This window comes from Corvus cornix, chromosome 26 (assembly GCF_000738735.6).
Source record: "Corvus cornix cornix isolate S_Up_H32 chromosome 26, ASM73873v5, whole genome shotgun sequence".
NCBI classification, from domain to species: Eukaryota; Metazoa; Chordata; class Aves; order Passeriformes; family Corvidae; genus Corvus; species Corvus cornix.
The window spans coordinates 6,526,870-6,547,791 of NC_046354.1; the positions used below are offsets into that span (position 1 = coordinate 6,526,870).

Below are 20,922 nucleotides of genomic sequence, written 5' to 3' on the forward strand. Positions count from 1 at the left end.
GGCCCTGGGAACACTGGGAGCACTGGGGACTGCTGGGAGCACCAGGACCACTGTGGGAACTTTTGGGCCACTGGAGGCTCTGGGAACCCTGTGGGTACTGGGGTCACTGGGAAGACTGGGACAACTTGGGGCACTGAGGTTTTCTGGGGGCACTGGGACTGCTGGGGGCACTGGAAACACAGGGACCATGGGGGCCACTGGTGGGCACTGAGAACCCTGGGGGCACTGGGGATTGCTGTGAGCACTAGCAGCACTGGGAACGCTGGTGCTGGGTGCACTGGGACTGCTGGATTGTGTGGGTTACTGTGGGAGCTGAGGGTTACTGGAGGAACTGAGCTGGGGACTGGGTGCGCTGGGAATTATGGGGGGTGCAGGGAGTTACTGGGTGCACTGGGGGTCAACTGGGAGGCTTACAGGGGATACTGGGATGGTGATTGGGTGACATATGATGTTACTGGGAGACTGGGGTTACTGGAAGTACTGGGATACTGGAGGCACTGGGGTTTATCGGGGGACCTGGGATTACTGGGGGGCCTGACAGTTACTGGAAGGGCTGGGAGGGGGACTGGTGCTTGGAGAGGGGCCTTAGGTTTAGACTGGGAATTACAGGGGAACCTGGGGGTCAGATTGCACTGGGGGGTTACTGGGAGGACTGGAACTCACTGAGGGCTGGAATGGAGACCAATTGCACTTGGGTGGTACCGGGATACTGGGAGGATGGAGGGTTACTGGGAGGACTGGGGCTTACTGTGGGCTGGGATGAGCACTGGATGCTGGGGGGTTATGGGGAGATTGAGTTACTGGGGAATCCGGGTTTCACTGGGGTCTGGTTGCATTGGGGGAGCGGTTACTGGAAGGACTGGGGATTACTCGGAGTACTTGTGGGTTACTGGGAGGACTGGAATGGGGTCTGGGTGCACTGTGGGGTTACTGGGAATACCGAGGCGTCTCTGGAGCACTGAAATGGGGACTGGTCACACACGGCTGAGCGCACCAGCAGCTCCTGCGCGGACGGGGCGGCGGCAGCGCTGGGGCTCATCGCTGCTGCTGGGCGGGCACTGGGCCGGCACTCGGCCATACTGGGCCATACTGGGGCTGCACACGCACCTCCCCCAATAGGCGCTCGATTGAGGCCGCCTGCTCCTCAGGGTCCGCGTCGGGCGGGTCGGCGCTCGGCTGGCCGTGCCTGTCGGCCGCTTCCGCTGTCGCGTTGGCGCCGCGGGGGCCCGGGGGGGTCCGGGGCCGCCATGACCAACGGTGGGAACGGGGCCCGGGACAACCGAGGGGGCAACCGAGGGGGCCCTGGGGAGAGCCGGGGGCCGGCATAGCCCATGCTGGGAACGCGGGAGCGAGGGGCTGTGGGGCGACGGGAGGGCCGGGGGGCCGCCATGACTGGTTGTGGGAACTGGGGAACGGAGGGGCCCGGGGAGTCCGGGCGGATCCGAATGGGTCCGGGGCCTCAAAGACTAACGGGGGAGGGAGGGGGGGGGGAACGGGGCTTTGGGGGTTCCGAAGGCGGGGGGGCTGACGGGGCGCTGTGGGGAGAGCGCTGTGGGGAGAGCGCTGAGGTGCCGGGGGGGGAGGGGGGGGCTGGATGGGGCTGAGGTGGGGGAGGACTGGGAGGAACTTTTGGGAGGCGATTGGAGACCGTGTCCCTTTGGGGGCGGGGTACGGGGTGGCCTGAGTGTCTTCGGGAGGGACACTGGGAAGTCTGTGTCCCTTTCCGGGGGCATCCTGGGAAGTCTGCATCCCCCCATAGGGGCAGAGCTGGGAGGTTGTTCTCATGGAGTGTGGGGGTCCCCTTGGAGGGGGCTGAGCAGGGACCCGCAGTGCCCCCTGACCCCCCCCGACCTCCCTCCCCGCAGTTTACTCCCTGGACGGGCTCCTGGTGTTCGGGCTGCTACTGGTTTGCACTTGTGCGTACCTGCGGAAGGTGCCCCGACTGCGCACCTGGCTCCTGTCCGAGCGCAGGGGGGTCTGGGGAGTCTGCCACAAGGGTGAGGGACACTGGGGACACTGGGGTTTGGCGCAGGGGTGCTGGGAAGACTGGGATGGGGGCACTTGGAACACTGTGAGCGCTGAGAACGCTGGGGCACAGGGTGGGGGCACTGGGAACACTGGGATCTGGGATGAAGACATTGGGAATACTGGGAGTTGGGATGGGATCCTGGGGTCTGGGATGGGGTACTGGGAACACTGGGGTACAGGATGGGGATGCTGCGATCACTGAGTTCGGGTCTGGGACGGGGGCATTGGGTCCAGGATGGGAGCACTGGCTTCTGGGATGGGGACACAGGGGTCTGGGGTGGGGACACAGGGATTGGGAATAGGAACAGTGGGTCTGGGATGGGCTCACAGGGAATCTGGGATGGGAACATGGAGTCTGGGATGGGCTCACGGGGATTCAGGATGGATCTGGGATGGGGACACGGGGTCTCACCCCACTCCGTCCTACCTGCAGCTGCTGTGATTGGGACCCGCCTGCACGTGGCTGTGTCTGTGTCCTGTCTTCTCATGGCCTTCTACGTCCTTGTGGGGAAGTGACCACTTGGAGGCCTGCCAGTGACCTGAGAGAGACCCTGGGACTGACAAGAGATCCTATGACTGATTCCAGAGACCCCAGTATGGACCAGAGACCCCGGTACTGACCCCAGTGTCCCAGTACCAACCAGAGACCCCACTGCTGACCCTGGAGACCCTGATACCGACCCTGGAGACCCCAGTACTGACCCTGAACCACCCCAGGTCCTGCCCCTGGCAGCAGCCTGTATCCTGCGTGTGGCAGCCTGGGGACCATCATGGCCCATCACCCTCCTCGAACCCACCGGGGGCAACTGTGGGGGCCACCAGGGCACCTTTAGACTGTTGGAAAAGGATTTCCTGTTAATCCTGTGGAGAAGTGGGTGAAGGGACCCCTGTGGCTGGGGGACCCAGCTCTGCCCCGTGAGCCCTTTCTCTTGATGCCGAGCAGGGTCCTGGTGGTGGGACCATGGCAGACTGTGGGGCCCACACAGGGCCCCCCGCATCAGTGGGATCTTCCCACGCCCCTGCAGCATGAGGGCCCTTAGGGGGGTCTCCCTCTGCAGTGGGGGGCTGTGACCCCCCCCGGGTTGTAAATACTGGACCGCCACATGCAAATAAAGTGGGGGTTCCTCTGTGGCAGCACTGGCTTTGGGGGTGCTGTGGGGCGGGGCAGGCCTCCTGGGGGGTTTTGGAGGGGTCCTGTGGGGCTGGTGCCATGCCAGGGAGGTGCTGTGGGGATGTTTCCTGCAGGGTGGGGGTTCCTCTGGGAAAGGGGGGTTCTGTGAGGCTGCTGCCCTGTCCGAGGGTGCTGTGGTGTGGGTCCCATTGTGTGCATGTGTGTGTGTGTGTGTGTGTGTGTGTGAGGAGGTCCTTGGAGGCTGGCTCCTGTGGGTTGGAGGGCTCCCATGGTTATGGGGGTCCTGGGGTGGGGAGGATTTGTGCAAATAAAGCGTGGACTCCCCTGTGGGTGCCCTGGCGGAGCTGTGGGGTGCAAAATTGCTGAGTGGAGCCTCCTGGCCCGGCGGTGCCGTTCCTGGTGGGGGTGCCGGCGGTGCCGTCCCCGGTGGGGGTGCCCGGTGGGGGTGCCCGGTGGGGGTTCCCGGCGGTGCTGTTCCCGGTGGGGGTGCCCGGTGGGGGTTCCCGGCGGTGCCCGTGGGGCGCGGGGAGGGTGCAGGGCGCTCCTCCGGCCGGCGGGGGCGCCACGGCGCCGCCTCGCCTTCCCGTCGTGCTCCGCGGCCGCGCTGTACAAAGGGCAGGACCGGAAGTGGCGGCGGTGGCGCGGGTGTGGGCGCGCGTGTGTGTCGGGTGTGCGCGCGTGTGTGTCGGGTGCGTGTCTGTGTGCGCGCTTGTGCGTGTGTTTGTGTGGTGTGTGTGTGTGTGTGTGTGTGGGGTGTGCGTGGCTGAGGCGCCCCCTCCCCTCCCCCTACACGTTGATCTTATTCGATCGGCCGGGCCCCGCCGGGCCGAGGTGAGAAGAAGACGCCGCGAAGCCCCCGGGCGCTGTGCGGCAGGGCCGGGCGGGATGAGTCGATCAGATAGGCGAGGCCGCGGCCGCTGAGCGCCCTGCGATTCTGACCCGCGCCCTCGTCCGCAGCCCCGGGGCCGCCACAGTCCCGGCCCGGGCCGTGTGGGGAGGCGGCAAGTGCGCCCGGTACCAGGCTCCGTGCGGGCTTTGCAGGGGCTGCTGCAGCCCGGCGGGCCTTGCACGCTCCGTGCCACGCTGGGAGTCGTTCGCCGGGCTTTGCAGTTGTGTGCGGCACAAAGGCTCTGCACGGGGCTCTGCTGGCACCTTGCCAAGTGTGTGAGTTGGGCACGGGCCCTGCTAGCCCCGCAGGGCACTGGGGACTCTGACGAGACCTGTGAGTCCCGTGCAACATGTTGTGTGTGACACCACAAGCGTGGCCTCTCTGTTTTATTGGGTGTGTGGTGATGGGCACAGCCGTGGTGGTGACAAGACGATGGCCACAAGGGGACAACCACGGTGATGACTGGGGGATGGCCGTGGTAACAAGAAGGACAGCCATGGTGCTGACAAAGCTGTGATGGTAACCAGGGGACAGCCACGGTGGAGACGAGGACCATGCTGGTAATAAGAGGACAGCCGTGGTGATAACAGGAGGACAACTGTGGTAGTAGCAAGAGGATGTCCATGGTGGTGACAAGGGGACAGTGGGGTGGTGACCAAGGGGTGACACAGTGGTGACAAGAGGATACCCACAGAGGTGAAAAGGGGACAGCTGGGGTGGTGGCAAGGCCATGGCGGTGATGAGGGGACAACAGTAATTCTGGCACTACTGGGAGAAGCAGCTGTGGTGGCTGCTGATGGTGGCCCTGCTGTGAGGACACTCAGAGAGGGGGCTCACCAGCTTAATGGTGCCTGGCAGGCTTCATCTGCCAAGGTGACACTGCAGATGCTGTGGGGCACGGCCACCCCATGCCACTGTCTCCAGCTGTGGCCCAGTACACCTGGGGTTGTGCCCATGCTGCCATGGGGACAGGCATGACCCCTCCCTGTGGCTGTGTCCCCCATGCCCATGGTACCTGCTGGCATCCCTGTGCCAGCACAGATGGACAGGTGTCACTTGTGTTCCCTAACCCACAGGGTGTGCCACCAGAGTTGGGACCTCTGTGTCACCTTAGCAACTCTGTTCCCCATGTCCTCCTGTATTCCCCTATGTCCCCTTGTGACTGTGACCCCCATGTGCCCGCCTTCCCCATCTCTATCAGCTATGTCCCTCATGTTCCCATATTGCCTGTATCCTTCATGTCCCCATATGTCCCCCATCTTCCTGTGTTCCCATATCAGCTGTGTACCCAGTGTCCCTCTGTAGCCCCATATCAGTTGTGTTCCTCTGTGTCCCCCACGTCCCTCATGTTCCAATATCCCCTCTATCCCCTGTGTCCCCCATATTCCCATGTCTCCTGTATTCCCCTTGTCCTGTGTCCCTGTATCAGCTCTGTACCCAGTGTCCCTGTGCCCCCGATGTTCTTGTGTCCCTCGTGTTCCTATATCCCCTGTACCCGCTATGTCCCTCGTGTCCCCCATGTCCAGCCCACGCAGCTGCGTGTGTCCCTGTCCTGTACCCAGTGCACTGGGGCTGGCCCAGCTCTGGGAGGACGTGCCCTGCGGGGCACACGGGTGGGACACAGTCCCCCAGGGGTGGAGGCAGCTCCGGGGTGCGACCCCCCCCGCCATGTCCCGGTCCTTCCCCAGAGCCGGGGGAGCGGGAAGCAGGGCTGTTCCCGGGGGCGAGATGCCCCGAGACGGTCCCAGTGCTGTTCCTGGAATAACATTCCCAATTCTGTTCCCAGGGATAAATTCCCGATGCCGTCCCCGGGAGCACGTTCCGGGATTACATTCCCAGTCCTGTTTCCGGGGATACACTCCCAAGGATGATGGGGTTCCCGGTGCCGTCCTCATGGATAACGCTCCCAGTGCCGATGCCCGGCGCCATTCCCGGGATACCATTCCCGGGATCATGTTCCCGGTTCCATCCCCGGGTATAACCCTGCCGGTGCCGTTCCCGTTCCCGTGTGTCTGTTTCCGATACCGATCCGCGGTGCCATTCCCGTGAATAACATTCCCGGTGCCGATTCCCAGTGCCGTTCTCATGGCAAGCGTTCCCGGAGGCGATGCCGGCTGCCATTCCAAGGGGTTCTATTCGCGATCCACTGCCCGTTCCCGTTCCCTGGGGCGATGCCCCGTGCCGTTCCCGGGGGTTCCGTTCCCGGGGGTTCCGTTCCCGGTGCCGTTCCTGGGGGCGGGGGCAGGTGGCGGCAGGTGCGCGGGGGCCGGGCCGTTGGCGGGGGCGGGGCCGCGGCTCCGGTGCTCGCACCGGCCGTTGCCGCCGCTGTTGCCGCCGCCGTTGCCGCAGTCGTTGCCGCCGCCATGGCCGGTATCGGAGCCCGGTGGATGCCGCTGGTGCTGTGTCTGGCTGTCACCGTGTCACCGGCACGCACCGGGGAGCAGCTACACGTCTGCAAGGAGGTACAGGCACCGGGAATGGCGGGGGGGAGGGCAACCGGTAACACACCATCACCCCCAAATTCCCTACACACACCCCGGGGATGAAACGGCGTCCCGGAGCACGGGGAGGCCGGTCCCTATGGGATGGGTGGGACAAGGAGGGGACAGGTAGGGGTCGGGGATCCCGGTGGCACCGGGGGTGGGGTGTCTCCTGTAGCGGAGAGGGACTGGCCGACCCGCTGGGGGCCCGGGGAGGGGTCTTCGCTCCCAGGGGCTCGGCCAGACCCCGAGCGTCTCCTTGGGGACCCCAACTGGCGTCGTCCCATCATTGTCCCCAAGTCCCTCTCCCTCAGACCCATTGGGGTCTCCCCAAACCCTCCCTGAGTGCTGCTGGGGCGGGCGACAAGGAGCGGAGGGACAATCCCACGTGCCATTCCCAGCCCAGCACACGGTGGCCAAAGTATCCTGTGAAGAAAAACTAGGGGGGATATGTCACTCACCAGGATCTGTTTGCCTTGGGGACAGTGGGTGAACCCCCAAATGCCCTCCCTGGGTCGTCCCCCCCACCCCCCCATTTTCCTCCCCCCCTCCTCAGAGCTGCGGCTGCTTTTAATCTGGGCCAGGAATTTTTTTTTGCCGTGATCCAATTATTTTTTTATCTTGTTCCATGATCCGGAGCTGGAAACAATAGACTGGGGCTGGCACCTGCCCCAGGAGGGATCAGTCCCCCAGAGGGGGTGTCCCCTGTCCTTCACTAGGGACAGCCCTTTTCCCTCCCCTGGCCAGAGCAGAGTGACAGTGGCAGTTTGGGGTGCCCTCTGCCTTCAGAGCCACCCTGGGGCTGAATTAGGTCAATTTACCTAGATTAAATAAAAACCTGGAAAAGTTTGGGAAGAGAGAAAAAATACCCTCTCCCCAAGGGAACCCCTAGGGACTGAGAGCAGTGTGGTAGTTCGGGGCTGCTGAAAGTTGGGGTCACCCTTTAGGTACCCCCAGGGTGGTGGGGACCTTCCTCTGTGTCCCCATCCCAGGGCCGGCGGGGCTCTGTGCTGCCTGTACATGGGCAGGGAGTGCTGCAGGCACACCCTGTCTCCTCTTTTCCTTCTCCACCCCCCTTTTCCCTCTCCAATCCCTCTTTCCCCTCCACACCCCCCCACCCCCTCTTTCCCCCCCATTGCTGCGTTTCCAGCTGATGGGAACATCAAAGCAGTTGTTTTCTCATCAACCTGCCACGCTCCAGCAGCTGCTGGGAGCATGAAGCCACAGCACCGGCTCTGACACCCCAGAGCTGCTGTGAGAGGTGGAGAGCTCCCACTGTACCCCAAACCCCAGCACCACCGCCAGATGTGGCCTTCACCCTGCCCACGCTGTCTGTCCCTGGCATCACCTCGCCAGCCTTCAGCCAGCCCCAGCCTGGTGCAGCTGGCAGGATGGAGGGGGTCACAGTGCCCCTGCTGTCCCCAGCACTTCCCAGTTCCCCCTACACCCCCCTGTGCTGGCCCCCCATGCCTGGGGTGCTCCCACACCGTATCTGGGTTGCACCGCAGCTGTTTGACAGGCGAAGGGTGTCACAGCCATGCCAAGGCACACCGAGGGGTGTGACAGTGCCATGTGCTGCCAGGAACATGGGGGGCCCCGGGGGTTCACCCCGGGAGGGGGTGCGGGGCTGTCGCTGCTCTGAGGCTATCTTGTGCTGTGGGCTGTTGGGGAGATCCTGGGTGACCCCACAGCGCTCTCTGAGGGAACACGTTCTGGGGTGGGGGGGTCGTTACCTGAAGTGCTGCCTGCAGCAGTCCCCCAGCCCCCCCCAGCCAGGCAGCCCCCCACCTCCAGCATCCCTATGGCCCAGGGTCCCCCACCCTGGGCGACCCCACCCTGAGCACCCCCTGCCACAGCATCCCCACACCCAAATCGTCCCCCCACCCACAGCACCCACATTTCCCAGCATGCCCCCATACCGACCCCCTCGCCACAATACTCCCCCACTCGGAGCACCCTCCCAGCCCCTTTTACCAGGCCCTGGGCACTGCGGGATGTTGCCACACCTTAACTCAAAACCATCCCTTCAAGGCACAGCTGGGCCCAGGTGCCAGGCCCAGCTCCTCTCGGGGGGCACAGGGTGTGGGGGCAGCCCGGGGGTCTCGGGGTGCAGCTCCCCACCACGTTCCCTCTCTGTCTCCTGCAGTCCGAGTACCACTACGAGTACACAGCATGTGACAGCTCAGGCTCGCGCTGGAGGGTGGCTGTGCCACACACGCCTGGACTATGCACCGGCCTGCCCGACCCCGTCAGGGGCACTGCGTGCTGTGAGATTTCCACCAGGAATGGGACGGGGTCAGGTTTGGGGGGTGGGAATGACAGGGGTGGGAAATGAGGGCAAGGGGAGGGAGAGAGAGGGGAGACAAGCACAGCCATTGTCAGCTCCAGTGCAGGCAGCAACAAGAGGGATGGAATGGGATCAGTGGGATGGGAATCCCCCTGGGATGGATGGCAGAGGAACTACAAACACTGAGATGGCATGGGGTAGGAATCACACACACGGAGTCCCTGGGATGGGATGAGAGGGATGGAAATCACACGCAGGCATTGGGATGGGATGAGCCAGATGGGAATCACATGCACACATGGATAGGATGGGATGGGAATCACACATACAGTCATGGAATGGGATGAGAGGGATGGGAATCACACAGACACTGGGGTGGAAATCCCCTCACCCCACACGCACACCAGGACAGGATGAGTGAGATGAGAATCCCCCTCACACAAACTCACTCACCAGAATGGGATGAGAGAGATGGAAATCCCTCTCTCATAATGGGATAGGATGGGATGGGAATCCCACACATACAAGTACTAGGATGGGATAAGAGGGATGGAAATCACACACACACTTGCACAAGGATGGGATGGGAATCATACACACAGTCACCAAATGGAATGAGAGCCATGGGAATCCCACACACAGTCACCAAATGGAATGAGAGCCATGGGAATCCCACCACATACAATGGGATGGAAATCTCCACTGGGATAGGTTGAGTGAGATGAGAATTCCCCTCACACAAACTCACTCAGCAGGATGGGGTGAGCAGGATGAGAATCCCAAACACACCCCCCCAAACCTTGGGGATGCCCCAGCTCCATGGCAGAGGGTTACATCCTGCCTGGATTGGGCAGAGCTGGGCGTCAGGTGCCAAAACTCATGGATGGGGGGGTTGCCTTTGTGGAGTGGTCAGAATGGAGGATCCCAACACCTCCACCAGCTGGGAGCTCTTGGAAATGTGGAGCTGAGGGTGATGAGGCTGTAGCAGCACCAGGGGGGCCGGGGGGTGACCCTCCAGGCCCCATGCCCCCCTGTCTCCATTGGCAGCATTCTCCTGCAAGGCGGGTGAGTTCCTGGAGATGCAGGCACAGATGTGCCGGCCCTGCGCTGCGGGCACCTACTCACTGGGCACTGGCGTCCGCTTCGATGAGTGGGACGAGGTGCCCCATGGCTTCGCCAATGTGGCCACCAACCTGGAGGTGGATGACGGCTTTGGCGATGCGGCAGGGAACTGCACAGCGTGAGTCATTGTGTCACTGGCTGTGACACCAGCACGTGGGCACTCAGCATGTTAGGACTGGGTGCAGGGCACAGCAAGCAGGATGGGTGCTGTGACGCCCCTGTGCATCCATAGCACCCTGTTGCCCCAACACCCCATCCCCTTCTGTCATCCTGCCTGGGAGGTGACACTAGCAGGGCACCCTGATCACAGCAAGGGAACACCCAGCAGCGTCACTGCCACAGCAGTGGCAGGATCCCAACCCCATGGGACCCCCATATCAACACTCCTCAGAGACAGAGCACCTGTGGAGGTCCCCACAGCACCCATGGGGGTCTCCACACCCCTGTGCCACCAGCCAGTGCCTTTATTTACCACCACAGCCCTTTGATCCTCACTGGCAACCTCTGAGCTCTTTCAGTTGTGCTGGCAGTCACCAGACCCTCCCAGTTGTTCCACAGCCATTAAACCTCCTACCAGCTGGTTGTACCAGCAGCCTCTAAACCTTCCTGGTTTTACCACAGCCTCTGAACCCTCCCAGTTGTACCAGCAGCTGTTGAGCCCTCCCAGTTGTACCAGCAATTCTCTGATGAAACGCTCCCAGATGTCCCGATAGCCACCAAACCCTCCCAGTTGTACCACACCAGTGAGCCCTCCCAGTTGTACCAACAGCCACCAAACCCCCCTGGTTATACCAACGACCACCAAACTATCCCATTTGTACTGGAAGCCCCTGAACCCTCCTCATGGTACCAACAACCTTGAAACCCTCCCAGTTGTACCAACAACCACCCAAACCCTTGGTTTTACTGGCACCACTGCACTGCCCCATCGATGCCCCTCTCAGCCATTCCCTACTCCCAGCAGCATGTTCCTCATCCAGCCACATTCCCAGAATGGGACGACCCCACTCTACTCTCCTTGCAGTCCCCATAGCTCTCAGCAGGGCAGGGGATTCTCCCCAGGGATACGTGTCTAGCCACCACACCTTGCCATGTCCCCAAGCTGTCCCCAAGCCCCTGTGCCCCCCATTTCCCTCCTGCTTCCTGGGGACCCTCCCAGCTGTCCCTACAATCCCTGTCCTGCCTCCCATGGGGTTGAGAGTGGTGACAGAGTCCCCGGGGCCATGTCACTCGCCCCAGGTCAACATGGGTGCCACTGGGGGACTACGTGGCCTCCAACACGGATGAGTGCACGGCCACCCTCATGTATGCTGTGAGCCTCAAGCAGTCGGGGACTGTCACCTTCGAGTACATCTACCCTGACAGCAGCATCGTCTTCGAGTTCTTCGTGGGTGACAGGGGGCAGGGGTGGAGGGTGTGGGTCCTTGGGGACATGAAAGGGGTCTCTTGGGACATGGAGGGGTCCATGGGGATATGGGAGGGGGTCCTTGATGGCATGAAGGGGTCTCTAGGGACATGGGAAAAGTCCCTTGTGACCTGAGTGGGCCCCTGGGCACTCCTTAGGGGTCCCTGGGGACATGGTGTTTATCCCTAGGGACATGGGAGGAGTCCCTCAGAGCATGATGTGCCTCCCTGGGGACATGGCAGAGGACCCTAGAGACGTGGGAAGAGTCCCTGAGGGGATCTCTGGTGACGTGACAGGGGTCTCTGGGAGCATGGGGAAAGGCACCCTGGGTATATGGGAGGGGTCCCTGGGGATATGCTGGGGGTCCTTGCAGACATGGAGGGGTCCCTGGGAACATGAGAGTGGACCCTGGTGACATGAGGGGAGCCCCTGGGGACATGGCAGTGGTTCATGGAGACATGAGGGGGGGTCCCTGGGAGCATGAGGGGTGTCCCTGGGGACATGCGGGGTCCCTGTGAACATGGGGTCCCTGGCACTCTCCCTGCAGGTGCAGAATGACCAGTGCCAGCCCACGGTGGAGGAGTCCCGCTGGATGCGGACGACAGAGAAAGGCTGGGAATTCCACAGCGTGAGTGTCCGGAGGGAGGTGACGGGGGGGGGGAGAGGTGACACAGGGGGGGAGGTGACACGGGGGGGAGGTCCCTCGGTGTTCCCCCGGCGTCTCTTGCCCCGCCCCTGGGAAGTAGATGCTCCACGAGGCTGCAGAGGGGGCGGTGGGTGGTGGCAGACGGGGGTGCCACACACCCCCCTTCACTGGTTCCAGCCCCCTCCTCGGCAGCGGGACCCCCACCCATGGTGCCAAACCCATCCCTGGCAGTGGGATTACCCAGCCCCGTGGGATCCCTCTCCCAGGTGGAGCTGAGTCGCGGGAACAACGTGCTGTACTGGCGGACCACCGCCTTCTCCGTCTGGTCCAAGGTGCCTAAACCGGTGCTGGTGAGGAACATCGGCATTACAGGTGGGTGGGGGCAGGAAGGGGAGTCTCAGGGGTCGCGCACCCCCCTCTACGCTACCTGAACCCCCTCCTGCTCCCAGGGGTGGCCTTCACCTCCGAGTGCTTCCCCTGCAAACCCGGCACCTTCGCCCCCACCGCCGGCTCAACCGCCTGCCAGCCCTGTCCCGCCGACACCTTCTCTGGCAAAGGGGCCACCGCCTGCCAGCCCTGTGACCCCGATACCTACGCCGGTGAGAAGGGACACCCGGGGGTACCCCGTCCCAGAGCTGTCCCTCTAGTATGTGCCCCTGAGAAAGGGAGGGATGATGTGGGGAGTAGGGGTGACCTGACATCCTCTGGTGGGGACAGTGTTGGGGCCCCTCACAAACCTGACACCTATGCTGGTGAGAGGGGACACCCTTAGGGGTCCCTTTGTTCCCGCACTCTGTGCTGCAGAGGTGGCCCTGGGGGAGGGAGAGGTGATGTGGGGAGCAGGGAGGACCTGTTTTCCCATAGTGAGTCAGGGACATGGATACCCCACAAAGTGGGGACAGTGTTGGAGTCCGTTCACGAATCTGACACCTCCACCGGTGAGAGAAGACACCCAAGTGTCCCTCACCCAGAGCTGCTACCCTTAGGGGTCCTCCTGTTCCCCCAGTGCGGGGGTGCCCCTGGGGAAGGTGGTGCGGGAGACAGGGATGACCTGCTATCCCTTGGTTGGGAGTGGGGACATGGACACCCCATGTGGCAGCACTGGGGTCCCCTTGTGAGCCTGATGCCTACTCCAGTGAGAGAAGATCAGGACGTCCCTACCCACGAGCCTTGGGCTTCCTCTTGTTCCCCCACTTTGCACTGCAGGGGTTGCCCTGCGGGAGGGAGAGGTGATGGTAGGGACAGGGAGGACAAGGACACTCCGCAAGGTGGGGACAGTGTTAGAATACCCTTGCGAGCCTTATGCCTCCACTGGGGGTCCTCCCACCCAGGGCTGACACCCTTAGGGGTCCCTATATCCCTCCACTCTTCCCTGTCTGGGTGTCCTTGGAGCAGGTAGGGGTGATGTGGGGAGTAGGGAGCACCCACTACCCCTTGGCTGGGAGGGAAGACGAGGATGCCCCGCGTGGTGGGAGCAGCGCTGGGGTCCCCGGGCCGTGCTGGCTCACCCGCCGTGTGCCCCCTCGGCAGAGCCCGGCTCGGGGTCCTGCAAGCCCCGCCCCCCCTGCACGGACAAGGATTTCTTCTACACCCACACGGCCTGTGACGCCGGCGGGGAGGTAATGCGGGGGCACCCCGGGGTGGTCCCCCTGTCCTCCGGTGTCCCCCCCGGCTCACCCGCTCCCGCGGCAGACCCAGCTGATGTACAAGTGGGCAGAGCCGAAGATCTGCAGTGAGGAGCTGCTGCAGGCGGCCCGGCTGCCACCCTCGGGAGTCAAGACCCGGTGCCCACCCTGCAACCCTGGCTTTGCCAAAGGCAATGGCAGCACCTGCCAGCCCTGTCCCTATGGCTCCTACTCCAACGGCTCCGGTAAGGCGGCCCTGTCATTGTCCCCAAAGTGTGACTGGGGCACCCCGAGCTGCCAGGGGAAGGTGGGTGCCACTCTGGTGCAGGGTTGTCCCCTCTCGTCCCCATGGCTCCAATAAGGACACCTCCATCATTGTCCCCAAGGACTAACTGGGGTCCCCAGGGCTGCCAGGGGGAGGTGAGTGCCACCTCAGTGCAGGGTTGTCTCATCCTGTCCCCATCATTGCTCCTAAGGGGTGACCATGGCACCCCAAGCTGACAGAGAGGAAGGTGGTACCACCCTAGTGCAAGCGCTGTCCCTATGTATCCGGTGAGAACATCCCAGTTATTGGCCCCAAGAGGTACCTGGGGTCCCTGGAGCTGCCAAGGGAAGCTGGGTGCCACCTCAGTACAAAGCTGTCCTCTCCTGTCTCCATCATTGTCCCCAAGGGGTGGTGACCAGGACACCCCAAGCTGCAGGGAGGGGTATGTGGTACCACCCTAGTGCCGGGCTGCCCCCTCTTGTCCCCATCACTGGCCTCAAGGGGCAAGCAGGGCACCTCAAGCTGACAGAGGGGGAGGTGGCTGCCACCCTTGTGCAGGGCTGTTGCCTCCTGTCCCCAGCCTGCCTCAGCTGCCCAGCGGGCACTGAGCCGGCGCTGGGCTTGGAGTACAAGTGGTGGAACGTGCTGCCCCCCAACATGGAGACCACTGTGCTCAGCGGCATCAACTTCGAGTACAAGGGCATCGCAGGTAGTGGCAGAGGGTTGTCCCTTCCCTGTCCCCTGCCAGGGGACTGCCAGAGACCCCTCTGAGCGTCACTCCATCCCTGCAGGCTGGGAAGTAGCCGGGGACTACATTTACACGGCAGCTGGAGCGTCTGACAGCGACTTCATGATCCTCACGCTGGTGGTCCCTGGCTTCAGGTGAGGTGGGGACCACCACCAGGGTGTCCCCAGGGAACAAGGGGGACACAGCCATAGGGCAGAGCTAGCAGTGTCCCCATGCTGTCCCCAGCCCTCCGAGCCCAGTGCTGGAGGACACAGAGAGCAGGGAGGTGGCCAGGATCACCTTCGTCTTTGAGACGCTGTGCAGCGTTGGCTGTGAACTCTACTTTATGGTGGTGAGTGGGGGGACACAGCAGTTTGGGGGGGACACAGTGAATTTGGGTGCCACCATCCCCCTGTTGCTGCAGGGTGTCAACTCCCGCACCAACACTCCGGTGGAGACGTGGACAGGCTCCACAGGGAAACAATCCTACACCTACGTGGTGGAGAAGAACGCGACCATGAGCTTCACCTGGGCCTTCCAGCGCACCCCCTACCATGAAGCGGTGAGGGGCGGGGGGCCCTGCTTTGGGAGGGCTGGAGGGCCCCCAATTTGGGGGGCCAGTGGGGGTCGGGAGGTTGATGGTGATGGTGCTCTCGGTGCCAGGGCCGGCGGTTCACCAGTGATGTGGCCAAGCTGTACAGTGTCAACGTCACCAACGTGCAGGGGGGGGTGGCCTCCTTCTGCCGCCCCTGTGCCCCCCAGCCCGCTGGGTCCTGCACCCCATGTTCCCCTGGCAGTGCTGTGGACCCCGGCTCAGGCACCTGCCAGCCCTGCCCGCCTGGCACCTACCTGCGGGGTCACCCCTCCGACGGGACACCCACCTGCCAGCCCTGCGGCCCTGGCACACACAGCAATCAGGTGACTGGGAGTGGCAGGGGGTCCAGTGGGCCCCAGAGGAATGACACCAGCCTCCCCACACCCAGGATGTCCCAGATGGTAGCACTGGCCAGCACCAGGAGGGTGATACCATTATGGGTGGGTGACACCAGCCCCCCCAGTCATCCTGGGTGCATGACACTGTGTCCCCAGGGAGGTGACACCAGGCCCTTACAGCCATTCTGGATGGGTGACAAGATGGGTGGCAGTATGGATGACAGTGTCTGACCCTGGCTGGGTGATGCCTGCCCTTGGCCATCTCCAGGGAGGTGACACCAGCCCTGTGGCCATCCTGGGTGGGTGACAGGGTGGGTGACAGTGTCTAATACTGGGTGGGTAATGCCAGCCCCCCAGCTGTCCCCAGTGAGATGACACCAGCCCCTCCCAGCCACCCCAGATGGGTGACACTATCTGACACTGGTGGGTGGCAGTGAGTGACCCTGGTGGGTGCCACCATGGCCCTGCTGTCTCTGAGGGGTGGTGCCAGCTCTCCACAGTCCCCACAAGGGTGTCCCCAGTGGGTGCCGTGGCCATCCCTGAGCCCCCGTCCCTGTCCCTGTTCCCAGCTGCGGTCGCTATGCTACAACAACTGCAGCCTGGCACTGGCGCTGCCAGGCCGGATGCTGCACTTTGAGTTCCCGGCTCTGGGCATGGGTGCTGGGGTGGGCACCGGGCCCAGCTTCACCCCCAAGGGGCTGCGCTACAGCCACCACTTCCGCCTCAGCCCCTGCGGGCACCAGGTGAGACCCACGCGGGCAAACACGTGTGCACACATGGGAACGTGCCTGGACATGCAGGATGTGGGCATGGGCACACAAGTGCAACCGTGGGCACATGGGTGGGCACTCAGGAGAGTGGGCACACGTGGGCAGGAGGCCATGGAAACATACATGCAGACATGGGAACACACCTGGGAAGGCAGGTCCCACCTGGGCACGGGCACACAGGTACAAACACAGGCACAGGAACGCAGGTGCACACATGGGCACACACAGACAGGAGGGCACAGGAACATGCATGCATGTATGGGAACACACCTGGGCACATGGGTGGGTGGTTATGGGTGCACAAGTGCGAACGTGAGCACACATGGGGGTGCGTGTGCACACACGGGCACGTGAGTACAAATATGGGCACATGGGTGGGCACTCAGGAGGGTGGGCACAGAAGCACAGGTGGGCACACTTGGGCACGCATGGGCAGGAGGACTTGGGAACACACATGTACACATGGGCGTGTGCATGGGTGAACACGGGCACACACCTGTGCACGTGGATGGGACAGGGGCATGCAGGTGGGCAGACATGGGCACACATGCATATGTGCTCATAGGCATGCAAGCACAAGGACATGTATGCAAACACACACACACGTGTGCAAACACGGGTGTACATGCAGCCATACCTGCACACACACACGCTCTTGTGCAGTCACATGTGCACAGTCACACACACGCCTGCACAGTTGTGCAGACACACGTGAACACTCGTGCAGACACATGTGGACACTTGTGCAGCCACACCTGCACACACAAACACCTGTCCCTTGCACACACATTGCCACCCCACACACGTGTGTCATGTGTGTCCCCACAGGGCAGGAAGATGGCCTCGTGTGCTGACAATGTGACGGCAGGTCGGGGGGACGCTGCCCGTGTGGTCACCTCTTACGTGTGCCAGAGCATTCTGGTGCCCCCTGACATCACCGGTGCCCGCACAGCTGTGTCTTCTCAGCCTGTCAGCCTGGGCGACCGCCTGCTGGGTGAGGGGGCCACTCAGGGTCACTGAGACACATGGGCGAGACAGACAATGGAACACCTTGGTGGCACTGGGACACTACCACTGGGACACTCCGTTGGGACTGGGACACGTGTGGGACAGGGACTGGGACACCCTGGTGGCACTGAGAGTGGGACACCTGGTTGAGGTGCGACACCCTGGCAGGACAGGGGCCAGGACATCTCAGTGGCACTGGGATACATGGGTGGACAGGGAGTAGCCTACTCCAGTAGCACTGGGATGCCCTGGTGGGACTCAGACACATGGGTGGGACAGGGAGCAGCACACCCTGGTGGGACTGGGACACCCCAGTGGCACTGGGAGTGGAGTACCCTGGTGGGATTGGGACGCTCTGCTGGGACTGGGACACTGGCACTAGGATATTTCAGCAGCACTGGGATACCCTGGTGGCACAGGGACACCCCAATGGGACTGAAATACACCCTGGTGGAACTGGGACGCTACAGGGGCACCTTGTTTGGGATTGGGACATTGTCACCGGTATACCTCAGTGGGATTGGGATACGCTGCAGAGGGAATGGGACACACTGGTGGGACTGGGACACCCCGGTGGGACTGGGACTCCTCAGTGGGACTGGAAGACCTTGGTGTGACTTGAGGCACCCTAGTAGGACTGGGACTCTCTGGTGGGACTGGGACACCCTTGTAGGACAGGGTCACTCTGGTGGCACTAGGACACTGGGACACACCCCAGTGGGACTGGAGACATCCCTCTCTCCCCGCAGGTGTCACCACCAGCTCCGTGCTGGACGGCATTGTGTCTCCCCCAGAGCTCTTCCCCCCCAGCCACCCTGACCTGCCTGACATCATCTTCTTCTTCAGGTGCAGGCAGGTGACAGGGAGGTGACACCCACACAGTGCCCCCACTGTCCTGACCCACCATGTTCCCTGGCAGGTCCAACGACATGACACAGCCCTGCAGTGGTGGCCGGGCCACCACCATCCGCCTGCGCTGTGACCCCCTGCGCCTTGGCACTGGCACCCTGGCTGTCCCCAGGTGGGGAGGGAACACTGGGGACCCCAAGGAGTGATTTGGGTGACCCAAACATCTCTTGCTGTCATGGGTGGGCATGTCCCTGAGGTGCTTCGCTTTGGGGACGCCACTGACACAGTGTCAGAGTCCCTCACCCTGAGGCGTCATCCTGGCTGTGTCATTGGCATCCTGCGTGTACTCAGGTTGGCAGTGGAACAAAGGAGACCCCGGGGGAAGTTATGGGACCCCCAAGGTCTCCTGCTGTCATGGGTAGGCACTTCCTTGGGGTGCTTCACTTTGGGGATACTGCTGTCATGGTGTCCCCACCCTGGGTTGTCACCTTGGCTGTATTCCCCACTTTGGGGTGTCACCTTTTTGAGCCCCTCCTTTTTGCCCCTCCCCAGCAAATGCCCTGAGGGCACCTGCGACGGCTGCACCTTCCATTTCCTGTGGGTGACGGCCGAGGGATGCCCCCGCTGCTCCAGCTTCCACCACCGCCCCATCGTCGGCGCCTGTATCGGCGGCGTTCAGGTACCGCCCCGTGCCCTGGGCTGGGCTGCGGCTCCCGCGGCCCCTGACCCCCCTTTACCCCCACCAGAAAACCACCTACGTGTGGCGGGAGCCCCGGCTGTGCCCCGGCGGGGACGCGCTGCCGCCACAGGTGATCCAGGCGTGCCGGAGCGTGGATTTTTGGCTAAAACTGGGAATTTCCACTGGGACATGCATGGCTGTCTTGCTGGCCGCGCTCGCCGCTTATTTCTGGAAAAAGACTCAAAAGTGAGCAATTGGCGGCGGGCTTTGGGGACACGGGGGCTAGCACTGTCACGGGGGGGTGATGGCACCGCCTGCATTCCCAGGTTGGAATACAAATATTCCAAGCTGGTGATGAACGCGGCGGCCCGGGAGAGCGAGGCGACGTCTCCCGACAGCTGCGCCATCATGGAGGGGGAGGACGCGGAGGACGAGCTGCTCTTTGCCACCGAAATGTCACTTTTTGGAAAACTTAAAGCCCTGACGGCCAAGGTGAGCGGGGCGGGCCGAGGGGGGGGGGGGGGGTGGTGCACAACTCTGGAGTGGCCACCAGAGAAGCCATGGGGGTGGGATTTGAGGATGGTCAGTGCCTCAGTTCCCCCAGCCCGGGGGGCTCTGTGCCTCAGTTTCGCCACCCCGAGGGGGCTCCAGCCCTCAGTTTCCCCACCCCGGGGGGCTCCGGGCCTCAGTTTCCCCACCACAGGAGGGCTCCGGGCCTCAGTTTCCCCACCCCACAGCGGATGCCGGATGGATTCGACTCGGTTCCGCTCAAGACCTCATCCAGCAGCACCGATCGGGAGCTGTAAGAGGACGGGGGACACACTCTCATCCCCCAGCCCTCCCGGGAGCTGTGACGGGGCAGGGGGCACCCACAGACGCCCTGCCCCCAGGCAGCTGTGAAGGGAAGGCGGGGTACCCACGACCCACCCCCCGTCCCCCTCAAAGTGGCCTTAGGGACCCGCTTCGGACCGGAGCTTCGTTACGGCTTTTGTACGTGTGGCCCCACCCGTGCCCCCCCGTGTCCTCCCCATACCGAGCACCCAAAAATACCAAATACAGGAGTGGGGTTTGTACAAGGGCTTCGTGTGTGTGGGCATACGGGGCTGGAGGGGGGCACGCGTAGGGGGTGCGGGGAGCGGAGCGTGGGCACCCAAAATGGGTGGAGGGAGGGTGTGGGGGTGTGCGCGGGGTGTCACACACGTGGGAGTGGGTACCTCGGGCTGGGCTAGGGGTGCACACGTGGCGGGGCCAGCGGAACTTTGACTTCCACCTCCATGCCCCCTCGGGGGGCGAAGGGGGATAGGGTCCCCCACATGGGTGGAGGCGCCAAGACCCCGCCGGGACCCCCAGGGAGGGGACGGTGAGGTGACATGGGGTGACATGCGGTACCATGGACAGCTACAGTCGTGCCATGGGGTTCTGTAGAGGGGCGTAGAGCAGCCTTTGGGACTCCCGTGCGCAACTGGGGTGCGGGGCGTCCTCGGCTAGGAGGTCCCCACTGCCCACCAGTATCCCCGGGATGTGGCTGAGGAACCCCGGAGGTGCTCGGGTGCGCGGGCAGACCCGCGGAGATCCCTCGCGGGGGGGGGGGAGGGGGGGAGCTCAAGGACTGCTCAGGCCCCTCCAGACCCCCTACATCCTCCCCAAACCCTCTCATACCCTCCCCATACCCCAGTCCTCCCGCCCTGCCAGGGCCTCCAGACCCACTGGAACGCCCCTTTGGCGGGGGTCAGGGATGCTCGGACCGCTCGGGCCCCCCAGCGCCCCCATATCACCCCCGTACTTCCCCTGCCCCCCATTCCCCCGCCCCCATTCCCCTGCCCCCCCATTCCCCGGTCCCCCATTCCCCCTCTCCCCATTCTCCCGTCCCCCATTCCCCGGTCCCTCACTCCCCCCCCATTCCCCCGTCCCCCATTCCCCCCCCATTCCCCTGCCCCCCATCCCCCGCCCCCCATTCCCCCGCCCCCTTCCCCGTCCCCCCGTTCCCCTTCCCCGCCCCCCATTCCCCGCCCCCGTTCCCCCGTTCCCCGCCCCATTCCCCCGCCCCCCGTTCCCCGCTCCCCTGTTCCCCCATTCC

General features: G+C 63.4%; 2 protein-coding genes and 1 non-coding gene across 4 annotated transcripts; all 3 read left to right on the top strand.

Annotated features, from left to right (window-relative positions):
• The first annotated feature begins 1,150 nt into the window (after positions 1-1,150).
• Positions 1,151-3,162, top strand: TMEM167B (transmembrane protein 167B). Its single transcript, XM_039565512.1, has 3 exons — positions 1,151-1,257; positions 1,866-1,997; positions 2,462-3,162. The coding sequence occupies exons 1-3, from the start codon at positions 1,248-1,250 to the stop codon at positions 2,542-2,544; spliced, it is 225 nt and encodes a 74-aa protein (XP_039421446.1). The 5' UTR covers positions 1,151-1,247; the 3' UTR covers positions 2,545-3,162.
• Positions 3,163-3,820: 658 nt separating this feature from the next.
• On the top strand, positions 3,821-4,103 carry LOC120411297. Its single transcript, XR_005603673.1, has one exon.
• A 2,240-nt stretch (positions 4,104-6,343) lies between these two features.
• Positions 6,344-19,930, top strand: ELAPOR1 (endosome-lysosome associated apoptosis and autophagy regulator 1). Of its 2 annotated transcripts, none has more exons than XM_039565501.1 (22): positions 6,344-6,511; positions 8,676-8,796; positions 9,864-10,056; positions 11,178-11,325; positions 11,891-11,971; positions 12,256-12,361; positions 12,439-12,588; positions 13,520-13,608; positions 13,682-13,859; positions 14,460-14,588; positions 14,671-14,761; positions 14,853-14,958; positions 15,031-15,168; positions 15,270-15,524; positions 16,109-16,282; positions 17,138-17,303; positions 18,067-18,163; positions 18,237-18,338; positions 18,719-18,845; positions 18,913-19,091; positions 19,172-19,337; positions 19,535-19,930. In XM_039565501.1, the coding sequence occupies exons 1-22, from the start codon at positions 6,413-6,415 to the stop codon at positions 19,649-19,651; spliced, it is 3,012 nt and encodes a 1,003-aa protein (XP_039421435.1). In that variant the 5' UTR covers positions 6,344-6,412; the 3' UTR covers positions 19,652-19,930. The 2 variants fall into 2 exon arrangements, with proteins under 2 accessions (XP_039421435.1, XP_039421436.1); XM_039565502.1 differs by having other exon boundaries at positions 19,583-19,930.
• The last annotated feature ends 992 nt before the right edge of the window (positions 19,931-20,922 follow it).